The sequence below is a fragment of the Salmo salar genome, chromosome ssa11 (genome assembly GCF_905237065.1).
Source record: "Salmo salar chromosome ssa11, Ssal_v3.1, whole genome shotgun sequence".
Classification (NCBI taxonomy): Eukaryota; Metazoa; Chordata; class Actinopteri; order Salmoniformes; family Salmonidae; genus Salmo; species Salmo salar.
In genome coordinates, this window is record NC_059452.1 from 69850485 (window position 1) to 69864316 (window position 13832).

The 13832-nt window shown below is 44.7% G+C and overlaps 1 protein-coding gene across 1 annotated transcript; it reads right to left on the minus strand.

The window, feature by feature from the left end:
• Window positions 1-5: 5 nt before the first annotated feature.
• On the minus strand, window positions 6-11556 carry ash2l (ash2 like, histone lysine methyltransferase complex subunit). The gene is given in 19 exon segments (XM_014128148.1): window positions 6-295; window positions 423-482; window positions 2321-2419; window positions 2971-3063; window positions 3222-3415; window positions 3556-3723; window positions 7215-7323; window positions 7325-7405; window positions 7407-7434; window positions 7644-7740; window positions 8341-8358; window positions 8549-8624; window positions 8735-8830; window positions 8972-9067; window positions 9260-9354; window positions 9466-9554; window positions 9743-9888; window positions 9979-10045; window positions 11449-11556. Coding segments are annotated over 19 exon segments (1779 nt in total). The 5' UTR covers window positions 11508-11556; the 3' UTR covers window positions 6-187.
• Window positions 11557-13832: the final 2276 nt, after the last annotated feature.

Consider the following 13832-nt stretch of genomic DNA (forward strand, 5'->3'; position numbering starts at 1 on the left):
ACATCTTTTCCATTAGGATTTATTCAAAGTTACCAATGAAGGTAATGTTTAGGGGACGCCACAACGAGAGTACAGTGTGTCGGTGTTCAGGTCGACATCAATCCACCTATATCTGCTGGAATGGACTCCTCCGTGCCTTTGTCCGAGCACTCAACTGGCCGTCTGTGTGTTGAGCTCTGGTGTGCGCTTATCCTTCCCAGGGCGGGCTACGTCGTCCGTCCACGTCTGTCTCTACGTGGTACAGCATGTCAGCCAACGTGTGTTCGATCACCGCTCCCCAACCCATGTCACTCATCTGGGGGAGACACACAAACGGACACCAATTAATCCCATCTACACCTCAAATGACGTCAAAACGCCCAAGTACTGTATCTCTATTGCTTGTCTAATCAAATAAAAAGCATGCATGATTGTGTACTCACTGGCTGGTACTTGATGACCTTTGGAGGGTGTTTGAAATGTGGTCCAAAGTTAACGGACACCTGGGAGAAAGGAGGGACAATCAACATAATGTGATTCAAATGGAAATCCCTGAAGTAGATACTGGGCTATATCAGAGCACAAAACTTTGGGGCATTGAATTATTTACAGTGCTGTAGGGCAGGGGTTCTTAAACTTTTTCAGCCTGGGACACAAATGAGAAATTCTGTGTTTTTCCTGGGACCCAAGCTTAGGACAATATGCAACTATACATAAATATCGGTACATTTCATTGCCCTTATGCCTAAAACAAATGCAATACAGACAAAAACAAATAACAGTGAAATTAAAAATCCTTATAAATATATATTCATGTTTATTTTCCCCCATTAAAAACACTCGTACATATCTATCTAGGTTGCAACTGTTGCTGATAAAATACAATAAATCATTTAAATTCTGAACTGGAATAAACTGATTGATCACATCACACAGATGTAGACCAGAAAACACACACAGTCCTAATGAGAGCATGTCTATTCTGGGCTCCGATTTTGACAGTGTAACACTGAGGTCATGCTCAGCCTTAACTGTTTCTGTACTTGTTTTTTAAGTATGTCAGAGTTGAGAACCCTGACTTGCATAGGTATGTGGTGCCAAACTGGACCAGAACATCTACTACTTTCTCAGTCAGGCAGGAGACCACTTCCTGCTGTAGATGAGCAACCCAGAACTGTGTGTGTGTGTTTGCCTCAAAAAGCATCTTGCTTCAATCAGTTTATTCCAGTTAAGAATAAAAAATATGATTATATTTTAGCAGCAACAGTTCCATCCTAGACTAGTTTTCAACAATCATTTCTACAGTAAGATGTACATTAGGCCTGATCATCTTCATCTGTACTGTTACTAGGGTTGCACTATCAGTACATAGCTTGCTTTGGCGAATGTTAGCTATTAGCTGTGTACAAGGACATGGGATTGTTTGAAAGAGAAACTCACATCTACTACTATGACAGTTAGTACGCCCTTATTTCTGCTTATTATCATGTTATAAAATGACAATTTATTTTACCTTTATTTAACTAGGCAGGTCAGTTAAGAACAAATTCTTATTTTCAATGAAGGCCAAGGAACAGTGGGTTAACTGCCTTGTTCAGGGGCAGAACGACAGATTTGTACCTTGTCAGCTCGGGGATTCGAACTTGCAACCTTACGGTTATAGTCCAACGCTCTAACCACTAGGCTACTCTGCCGCCCCAACAATGTCTTGCTAGCTGACTTACTTTCCCACGTTTGAAGCACCGTTTCCTGAAGCATTAAGCCCTGTTCTGAAAGAACTCCCATCATGCTGTGGATGTTTGGTCAAGACGTGTCGTTTTATTAATTTGTTTGTTATGAGATAGTCATTACTATGCACTTCCCCGCACAAAACACATTGTGGACGCTCCTCGTTATAAGTTTGTATGAATTGAGCTCAGTCAGAACTTGTGGCTAGCATGAGTCCATTTGATGACAGCGGTGAGTGATGGCGAATGGGAATAACAAGTCAGTGACTTGAACAACAGCGCTGCATCATGTGGGTCGCCGAGTGATCTTTAAAGAAAACTGCAGAAAAAAGTTCCGGTACACCGCGAAGCACACGGGCATCTCCCTCTCACACTTCCGCAGCTGCCAAACTGAGCAGAGACCGCTGCTAAGCAGAGATCACACTGAACAGAGAGAGCAAATGCACTTTGCCAAATCAATTTCAGTAATTAATGAAATAATTATAAATTTACTCTGACACGTCGCGACCCATTAACAGGTCCGTGGGTCACGACCCATACTTTAAGAAAGGCTGCTGCAGATGGAGATAGAGAAAATAGAACCCTTCAAACAGACACACACACACAGCACTAACCGTGCAGCCCCTGTAGAGAGAGATGGCAGGGAAGTAAAGCCCCTCAAACAGGTTCTCATAGGCCTGACCCTGGTTCACCCCGTTCTTATAGAACAGCATCTAGAAAGAGGGAAGAACAGAGATTTCAACAAATGGAAAAGCCGATTCCTATACCTACTGTCAACAAACGTTTGATATTGACAAAAATTGATTGAGATGATCCAAATTCATCAACATTCCAAATGGTACATCCAAAATGGCCTATGGTTGCCACTGCTTTGAATGATCTACTGGTTCTAGTTGTGTGTTCCGCTGCTTTCAATGATAAACTGGTTCTAGTTATGTGTTCCGCTGCTTTGAATGATCTACTGGTTCTAGTTGTGTTCCACTGCTTTGAATGACCAACTGGTTCTAGTTATGTGTTCCACTGCTTTGAATGATCTACTGGTTCTAGCTATGCGTTCCACTGCTTTAAATGACCAACTGGTTCTAGCTATGCGTTCCACTGCTTTGAATGACCAACTGGTTCTAGTTATGTGTTCCACTGCTTTGAATGACCAACTGGTTCTAGTTATGTGTTCCACTGCTTTGAATGATCTACTGGTTCTAGTTATGCGTTCCATTGCTTGAATGTCTGAGATATTGGTTCTAGTTCTATGCTGGAGCCTCACCCTGCTGGGGGTAACAGTCTTCAGGCTCTTCTCTGCCTTGTCCACATAGTCCTTCTCCTCAAAGTAAAGGTAGCTCTTAAACTTAATCAGCGCCTGAGAGAACACAAAACACAAAGGAATGAGCGGTCAAGTCTCAGAAAAACAGAGAGTGGATGTCTTATGATTAGCAAATATCATTGGAATATTTTATTGATTCTCAGTTACTCATTAATCAACTATAGTATTTGAAAAATATATATTTTTTAAAGTACCTTGTCTTTGTACGTGTCAGGCAGTGCCTTGGCTGTCTCAGTGCCGTCCGGTAGTTCTACGAAGAAGCCCAGAGTGTCTCCTTGTCCGTAGCCTGAGGAGTAGTGTTTCCCCACAGACTGGTGGAAGCGTGTCCCTTTCTTACTACGCCATGAGTAGCTGAACTTATCATAGCCCAGAGGGGCCTGCAGGTTACCTACAACACACACACACACACACACACACACAGGGAGACAGGACATGTTTTAACGTGTAGTATCGAGACCAACTAGATATAGCTGCGGTGTTTGTACCTGTCTCTCAGTGCGTGTGAGTGCGTGTCTCTGTAGTATCTACCTAGAGGCTGAGACCAGCCCAGTCTGGCTGCGGTGTCGGCGGGCATCTCATCGATGGAGACCTCAAAGTACCAGGATCCTTTCCTGACACCGTGGGAGGCTCTGACCATGCTGTAACCCTTCTCCCCTGTCACTGTCAGACGGTCATCTGAGATTTTCAGCTGGGGGGCTGCATACACAGACAAATCAAATCAACGTTTGTCATGTGCACAGAATACAGCAGGCGTAAAAAGAACAGTGAAATGCTTACTTGCAAGCTCTTCCTCAACACAGTATTCAATGTAAAGAAATGGAAAACTGTCAAATCCAGAATAGACTTAAAAAACATGGAATCAATACTAAGTAAAAAAAAAAATGCACACGCTATATATATAGATATTCAACAGAGTGCGATCTCTGTTGAAGTCGGAAGTTTACATACACCTTAGCCAAATACATTTAAACTCAGTTTTTCACAATTACTGACATTTAATCAGAGTTAAAATTCCCTGTTTAAGGTCAGTTAGGATCACCACTTTATTTTAAGAATGTGAAATGTCAGAATAATAGTAGAGAGAATGATTTCAGCTTTTATTTATTTCATCACATTCCCAGTGGGTCAGAAGTTTACATACACTCAATGGGTATTTGGTAGCATTGCCTTTAAATTGATTAACTTGGGTCAAACATTTTGGGTAGCCTTCCACAAGCTTCCCACTATAAGTTGGGTGAATTTTGTCACATTTCTCCTGACAGAGCTGGTGTAACTGAGTCAGGTTTGTAGGCCTTCTTGCTCACACATGCTTTTTCAGTTCAACCCACACATTTTCTATAGGATTGAGGTCAGGGCTTTGTGATGGCAACTCCAATACCTTGACTTTGTCCTTAAGCAATTTTGCCATAACTTTGGAAGTATGCTTGGGTCATTGTCCATTTGGAAGACCCATTTGCGACAAAGCTTTAACTTCCTGACTGATGTCTTGAGATGTAGCTTCAATATATCCACATAATTTTCCTTCTCATGATGCCATCTATTTTGTTAAGTGCACCAGTCCCTCCTGCAGCAAAGCACCCCCACAACATGATGCTGCCACCCCCGTGCTTCACGGTTGGGATGGTGTTCTTCGGCTTGCAAGCCTCCCCCTTTTTCCTCCAAACATAACGATGGTCATTATGGCCAAACAGTTCTATTTATTTTCATCAGACCAGAGGACATTTCTCCAAAATGTATGATCTTTGTCCCCATGTGCAGTTGCAAACCATAGTCTGGCTTTTTTATGGCGGTTTTGGAGCAGTGGCTTCTTCGTTGCTGCGCGGCCTTTCAGGTTATGTTGATATAGGACTCGTTTTACTGTGGCTATAGATACTTTTGTACCTGCTTCCTCCAGCATCTTCACAAGGTCCTTTGCTGTTCTGGGATTGATTTACACTTTTCGCACCAAAGTACCTTCATCTCTAGGAGACAGTGTCCTTCCTGAGCGGTATGATGGCTGCGTGGTCCCATGGTGTTTATACTTGCGTACTATTGTTTGTACAGATGAACGTGGTATCTTCAGGCGTTTGGAAATTGCTCCCAAGGATGAACCAGACTTGTGAAGGTCTACAATATTTTTTCTGAGGTCTTGGCTGATTTCTTTAGATTTTTACATGATGGCAAGCAAAGAGGAACTGAGTTTGAAGGTAGGCCTTGAAATACATCCACAGGTACACCTCCAATTGACTCAAATGATGTCAATTAGCTTATCAGAAGCTTCTAAAGCCATGACAACATTTTCTGGAATTTTCCAAGCTGTTTAAAACCTGTTGGGGCTAGGCAGTATTTGCACGGCCGGATAAAAAACGTACCCGATTTAAACTGGTTACTACTCTTTTCCAGAAACGTGAATATGCATATAGTAGATTTGGATAGAAAACACTCTAAAGTTTCTAAAACTGTTTGAATGGTGTCTGTGAGTATAACAGAACTCATATGGCAGGCCAAAACCTGAGAAGATTCCATACAGGAAGTGCCCTGTCTGACCATTGTTGTCCTTCTGTGGCATCTCTATCGAAAATACAGTATCTCTGCTGTAACGTGACAATTTCTAAGGCTTCCATTGGCTGTCTGAAGGCGCCAAAAAGTGGATTGGGGCGTCTGCTGTCGCTGGGCGAAGAACTGATGCAGATTTTGTGAGTGGTCAGACTGGGGACAGTGACACTGGATATGCGCGTTCATGAGAATTCTCCATCTTTTCTTTCAGCCTTTGAATGAAAACAACGTCGCCCGGTTGCAATATTATCGCTATTTTACGAGAAAAATCGCATAAAAATTGATTTTAAACAGTGTTTGACATGCTTCTAAGTACGGTAATGGAATATTTAGAAAATTTTTGTCACGATATGCGCTCGCGCGTCACCCTTCGGATAGGGACCTGAACGCACGAACAAAACGGAGGATATTTGCACATAACTATGGATTATTTTGAACCAAAACAACATTTGTTGTTGAAGTAGAAGTCCTGGGAGTGCATTCTGACGAAGAATAGCAAAGGTAATACCATTTTTCTTATAGTAATTCTGAGTTTAGTGAACGCCAAACTTGGTGGGTGTCAAATTAGCTAGCCTGTGATGGCGAGCTATCTACTCAGAATATTGCAAAATGTGCTTTTGCCGAAAAGCTATTTTAAAATCTGACACCGCGATTGCATAAAGGAGTTCTGTATCTATAATTCTTAAAATAATGTATGTATTTTGTGAAGGTTAATCGTGAGTAATTTAGTAAATTCACCGGAAGTTTGCGGTGGGTATGCTAGTTCTGAACATCACATTATAATGTAAAAAGCTGGTTTTTGATATAAATATGAACTTGATTGAACAAAACATGCATGTATTGCATAACATAATGTCCTAGGAGTGTCATCTGATGAAGATCATCAAAGGTTAGTGCTGCATTTAGCTGTGGTTTTGGTTTTTGTGACATATATGCTTGCTTTGAAAATGGCAGTGTGATTGTTTTTGGATGGGTACTCTCCTGACATAATCTAATGTTTTGCTTTCGCTGTAAAGCCTTTTTGAAATCGGACAATGTGGTTAGATTAACGAGAGTCTTGTCTTTCAAATGGTGTAAAATAGTCATATGTTTGAGAAATTGAAGTTATAGCATATTTCAGGTTTCTGTATTTCGCGCCACTCGATTTCACTGGCTGTTGACTAGGTGGGACGCTCACGTCCCACGTAGCCCAGGGAAGTTAAAGGCACAGTCAACTTAGTGTATGTAAACTTCTGACCCACTGGAATTGTGATTCAGTGAATTATAAATTAAATAATCTGTCTGTAAACAATTGTCGGAAAAATTACTTGTGTCATGCACAAAGTAGATGTCCTAACCGACTTGCCAAAACTATAGTTTGTTAACAAGAAATTTGTGCAGTGGTTGAAAAACAAGTTAATGACTCCAAACTAAGTATGTAAACTTCCAACGTCAACTGTATACACACACACACACGATATCAGTACCATAAAATGGAAATAAAAGACACACACACAAGCACAAAGACGCCCACACCCACCCACCCGCCCACCCGCCCACCCACCCACCCACACACACTATTCTCAGAGAAGGTGAAATACATTACTGGGTAAGGCTAGTAAGAAGAAGCCCATCTCCACTACATTAAAGTAGGATTTCCTATGTGTGTGTACCTCTGTCGTGCAGGGCTAGCAGTACTCTCTCGTAGAGACAGGCTCTGTAGAGGTCTCCGGGGATGGGTTTCCCAGCCCAGCAGTCCAGCTCGAGTTTCTCTGGGTCGGGGGGCGTGGGGGTCCGGCTCTGCTAGGATGTAGCGGTAGCCATCTTTGTTGAAGGGGTGCTCCAGGGGGTAACCATGGGGGGGGTAGACGCTGGGCCGAAAACAGAGGGTCACTACAGAGGGGAAGGAGAGAGGAAAGAATGAGAGAGAGAACAGGATTGTGTGTATTTGGGATAGAAAGAGAAATGAGGTGGAGGGAAAGAGAAGGAGAATAACAGAGAGAGAGAGAGAGAGAGAGAGGAGAGTTGCATATTATAATACATCCTATATCTCTTCAGACCTATAAGAACACCAAGGACATATGTTTCAGTCTGTGTTGTACCTGCGTGTTCTCTTGGCTGCTCCGGCTGTGGCTCCCTCCTGTTGCTGCTGCTTACGCTTGGCTCCTCTACCCTTCCCTGGGCCGGGGGCCAGACCACCTTCACACGACAAATACACAAGTTACAATATAGAACACACACACTTTCAGCAAAAAGTCACCGAAGAGGCACAAGCATGGATGGAGCAGGGAGGGACACCACATATTAGGGTGAAAGGAGAGTAGCAGCCACACAGAGGAAGTCAGGGGATTATTTCACACCATTTCGCAGCTGCATCCCAACAATAGCAGCCTCCTTTGGTCTGTCCTTTACCACTCATCACTGGGTACGGAAAGGAAGACGAGGCTGTTCCAGAGCATTGGGATGAAGCCCGGGAACTCAGGAGCAGAAAGCCAGAGGAAATGAAATCATTCAATCAGTCCACTAATCAAAAGCCAGATCAGAAGGGTAAAAGCTTCAGGGCACCAAGCATAAGCGCAGAGCAGGTGAGGGATGGGGTTTCCATTGGAGTAAGGTGAAGTTGCCCATTGACGCTGATCTAAGGTCAGATTGCATTTTGCCCCTTAATTGTTTAGCTAAGGAATGTGGGAGGGTAAGCTAATCCTAGATCTGTGCCTATGGCAACCTCTAACCGGAAAGTTGTGATTGCACAAAACACAGAGCTCAGAGGTAGATGCCAAACCACCACATCATATTCACCTGAGAAAAAAGGTCCACCTGGAACGCAACACAGCATGTACAGAGCATTTATAACAGGACAACTCCTTAGGGCTTTAGCGTGGAATTATGCTCTGTGACACTTTGATAACTAATTCCATGAAAAACCTTGTGTGTGACATGTGTTGTGTTTTTGATGCGAATGTGTGTTGATGTGTTTAGCGAGTGTGTTGGTATGTTTTGAGCTTACCGTTGAGCCCTCCAGGAGTGGGAGCAGTGGTAGTCTGTTTCTGGTTGTCGTAAGATGGTCCAATGTTGCCCAGATCCTGAGATGAAAAATCAACCAACAGTCAGCCTCACAGTGAGTGAGTGAGTGAGTGAGTGAGTGAGTGAGTGAGTGAGTGAGTGAGTGAGTGAGTGAGTTGTGTTTTCCTACCTGGTCCAGCAGGCCAAACTTGGGGTAGTCCTCCTCTGGGTCCTTACTGCCTGGGTCTGGATGCTCCTTCACCAGGAACACATCCCGCTCTTTACTCTGAAACACAGTAAAATCAACTAAAGACGTGATTCTAAAGAGAAAGCCCGGCTACTTTTTCAATGGTGCAACAGTGAACATTTGGTGTGACGTGTGCAGTTTGGTGCATGTGTGTAAGTCGGTGGTTGGTCATAGAATCACCATGGTTTTGACGATGTTGTTGGGCCAGGTGAGCTTTCCAGGTCTCTGTCGGGTGGTCATACACTCCCAGTATTTATCAATGAACGGGATGATGTCCTGCAAGGAGAGAGGGGGAGGACAGGAAAACACGAAGAAAACACATTCGGAGTCTTTAAGCAGGTGCAGAGAACAGAAAAACATACGCAAACGACTGTGTCGTATCTTGGCGTGACATGTATTGCCAAGCATTTTCAAAAGATCACATTGGCTTTCAAAGTGGATTATGTAGGGACTGTTGAGAGGACTGACCTTGTCTTTGGAGAACATAGTCTTGGGGTGCTCCTCCTGAGTCCTGGACCTCCATGTGAGGTTAGCCAGGGCAGTCAGACACATCTCCTTCAGGTCTGGAACACACAGCGACACTCAGTCAGAACAAGCAATCGATAACAGACCATCGATAATCCCCAAGCTCACACATGCACACAGAAGTGTATCAGCTGAATGAGAACACCTACTGGCTGGTTTCCTGAGGAAGTAGGTGTTGCCGCTGTGATGACACACGTTACAATGGAACACATAGTTGGTCATGAAAGGCAAACAAGTCCTGGAGAGAGAGGGGGAGAAAGACTCATCAAAAAACCTTGACCCTGATATGTTAATCTCAGCCAGTACCTGGTTAGTCGAGCTACAGGGAGCAATTTAAAAAGGTCTAACAAGCTTAGTCTTAAAATCAGTTGGCCAAAGGCCTCCATGATAAGAGAGAGATTGAGTTGCTCAGTGAGTCAGACGTACGCGGTGTCGATGCTGAAGGTGTCGGCTGTGAACCACTTCATACAGAGAGCACACTGCAGCTCCACCTCTCCCTGGTGCCTGCTGCTTTCCTCGTCCCCAGAACCTGTCTGGGTGTCAGCCGCCTCCATACCCTCACCACCCGTGTCCTGAGGAGAACGCAGGGAAAAGGGTTAGCTACTGTCTGTCTGTTTGAGAACAGGGATGCCCAGATAACTGCTGTATAAGAGGTGTAATACCATGGCCTCTTTGCCATTTGATGACTCAGTGTCCATGTTGCCTGTCAGGTCCCCAAATCCAGCATCACTGAAAGTAAACAAACATATCAACATGAACATTAGCTTAGCTTCCACTATGTATTTGTTACAAATAATTCCCTAAGCTCTAGACCTTAGCTGAATCTGGTAATGAATGATGTGGCTGTTGAACAAGTTGAGACTAAATTACTTGGTGTTACCTTAGATTGTAAACTGTCAAGGTCAAAACATAGATTGAATGGTTGTAAAGATGGGGAGAGGTCTGTCCGTAATAAAGAGATGTTCTGCTTCTTTGACACCACACTCCACAAAGCAAGTCCTGCAGGCTCTAGTTTTGTCTTCTCTTGATTATTGCCTAGCCATGTGGTCAAGTGGTGCTAAGACAGACCTAGTTAAGTTGCAGCTGGCCAAGAACAGAGTAGAGCATCATTGTAATCAGAGGGCTAATATAAATACTATACATGACAGTCTCTTGGCTAAGAGTTGAGAAACTGACTGCATCACTTTTTATAAAAAACAACGTGAAAATTCCAAATGATTTGCATAGTCAACTTATGCACAGCTGACACACACACATACCCCACCAGACATGCCACCTGGGGTCTTTTCATAGTCCCCAAATCCAAAACAAATACAAGAAAGCTTACAGTATTATATAGTGCCATTATTGCATGGCACTCCCATCTCATATTGCTCAAATTTAGAGCAAACCTGTTTTTGTTTTTTTTAAACAGATAAAGCAACACCTCACAGCACAAGAACTGTCCCATATTTGCCCTAGATATTTTGTGTATGTATGTAGTTATGTCCTTGAACTGTTCTTGTCTATTAATGTTCTGTATTATGTAATGTTCTGTGTGGACCACAGTACGAGTAGCTGCGGCTTTCGCAACGACTAGTATTATGGATCCTAAAAGAATACCAATGCTGACAGCTAGGATAAAGCGCTCAAAACTCGTTTATTTCGTATTTTGGATAAATGACAGCTTGTGCACACAGACAAACGTTATTCAGCACTATAAGTAACATCTTTACTTTTGTGAGTAACGAAAGTAATAGAGAAAGATGCAGAACCCCACTGAAGAACGTTCAGCCTTGGCTCAGCATCCGCAAGCCACACGTAACTCCCCGGACCTGAGCTAGCTATTATCACTTGGTTTGCTAGTTAGCTAGGTTCTGCGGGATTCATGCTAGAGATTTATTTAGTAGCAAATATTCGACAAGGAAATCAACCTGTTCTTTTATGCTTTAGTTAGTGTATTGCAAGTTAGCTTACAAGTTGGGCATTTGAATGAGACATCTAACGTTGTTAGCTTGCTAGCCAGCTAGCTTCAGTTCAGTTAGGTAACGTCAGCGGGATAGCTTGTTGAGCAATAATTATCTGGTTGTCTAGCATCAAACTTACACAACAAACAAAGCGACTACCCTTTCCCTGTTTTAACGGAGACTTACCAGTCTCCAGTATCTGGTTCAACAACAGAAGCACTGCCCGCTTCTCCTTCCGACGCCATGTTTCAAATCTATGAAATATGACATCTCGCGAGACGTTTTGGTGTAAACTGACGCTAGACGCCAAGCGCTGATCTGGAGTCAGTTTCAGCTTTTCGCATGTAAACATTATACATGCATTGGGGTAGGGGAAATATGATCCTATATCAGTGACAATTAAGTAGAAACTTCTGTGAGTGTGCCATGAAATTGTGTCGCACTGCTCGGATGGTAGTTTCTAATTGGAATCCTTGGGACGTCCCTACCCTAAACCCAAACCCTTGCCTAACCATAACCTTAACCCTTATATCAATTACATTTACATTTACATTTAAGTCATTTAGCAGACGCTCTTAACCAGAGCGACTTACAAATTGGTGCATTCACCTTATGATATCCAGTGGAACAACCACTTTACAATAGTGCATCTAAATCTTTTAGGGGGGGGGTTAGAAGGATTACTTTATCCTATCCTAGGTATTCCTTAAAGAGGTGGGGTTTCAGGTGTCTCCGGAAGGTGGTGATTGACTCCGCTGTCCTGGCGTCGTGAGGGAGCATGTTCCACCATTGGGGTGCCAGAGCAGCGAACAGTTTTGACTGGGCTGAGCGGGAACTGTGCTTCCTCAGAGGTAGGGGGGCCAGCAGGCCAGAGGTGGATGAACGCAGTGCCCTTGTTTGGGTGTAGGGCCTGATCAGAGCCTGAAGGTATGGAGGTGCCGTTCCCTTCACAGCTCCGTAGGCAATCACCATGGTCTTGTCGCGGAAGCGAGCTTCAACTGGAAGCCAGTGGAGAGAGCGGAGGAGCGGGGTGACGTGAGAGAACTTGGGAAGGTTGAACACCAGACGGGCTTCGGCGTTCTGGATGAGTTGTAGGGGTTTAATGGCACAGGCAGGGAGCCCAGCCAACAGCGAGTTGCAGTAATCCAGACGGGAGATGACAAGTGCCTGGATTAGGACCTGCGCCGCTTCCTGCGTGAGGCAGGGTCGTACTCTGCGAATGTTGTAGAGCATGAACCTACAGGATCGGGTCACCGCCTTGATGTTAGTGGAGAACGACAGGGTGTTGTCCAGGATCACGCCAAGGTTCTTAGCACTCTGGGAGGAGGGGACAAGGGAGTTGTCAACCGTGATGGCGAGATCATGGAACGGGCAGTCCTTCCCCGGGAGGAAGAGCAGCTCCGTCTTGCCGAGGTTCAGCTTGAGCTGGTGATCCGTCATCCACACTGATATGTCTGACAGACATGCAGAGATTCGCCGCCTGGTTATCAGAAGGGGGAAAGGAGAAGATTAATTGTGTGTCGTCTGCATAGCAATGATAGGAGAGACCATGTGAGGATATGACAGAGCCAAGTGACTTGGTGTTTAGCGAGAATAGGAGAGGGCCTAGAACAGAGCCCTGGGGGACACCAGTGGTGAGAGCGCATGGTGCGGAGACAGATTCTCGCCACGCCACCTGGTAGGAGCGACCTGTCAGGTAGGACGCAATCCAAGCGTGGGCCGCGCCGGAGATGCCCAACTCGGAGAGGGTGGAGAGGAGGATCTGATGGTTCACAGTATCAAAGGCAGCAGAAAGGTCTAGAAGGATGAGAGCAGAGGAGAGAGAGTTAGCTTTAGCAGTGCGGAGAGCCTCCGTGACACAGAGAAGAGCAGTCTCAGTTGAATGCCCAGTCTTGAAACCTGACTGATTAGGAACACGAAGGTCATTCGGAGAGAGATAGCAGGAGAGCTGGCCAAGGACGGCACGTTCAAGAGTTTTGGAGAGAAAAGAAAGAAGGGATACTGGTCTGTAGTTGTTGACATCGGAGGGATCGAGTGTAGGTTTTTTCAGAAGGGGTGCAACTCTCGCTCTCTTGAAGACGGAAGGGACGTAGCCAGCGGTCAAGGATGAGTTGATGAGCGAGGTGAGGAAGGGGAGAAGGTCTCCGGAAATGGTCTGGAGAAGAGAGGAGGGGATAGGGTCAAGTGGGCAGGTTGTTGGGCGGCCGGCCGTCACAAGACGCGAGATTTCATCTGGAGAGAGAGGGGAGAAAGAGGTCAAAGCACAGGGTAGGGCAGTGTGAGCAGGACCAGCGATGTCGTTTGACTTAGCAAACGAGGATCGGATATCGTCAACCTTCTTTTCAAAATGGTTGACGAAGTCATCTGCAGAGAGGGAGGAGGGGGGGAGGGGGAGGAGGATTCAGGAGGGAGGAGAAGGTAGCAAAGAGCTTCCTAGGGTTAGAGGCAGATGCTTGGAATTTAGAGTGGTAGAAAGTGGCTTTAGCAGCAGAGACAGAAGAGGAGAATGTAGAGAGGAGGGAGTGAAAGGATGCCAGGTCCGCAGGGAGGCGAGTTTTCCTCCATTTCCG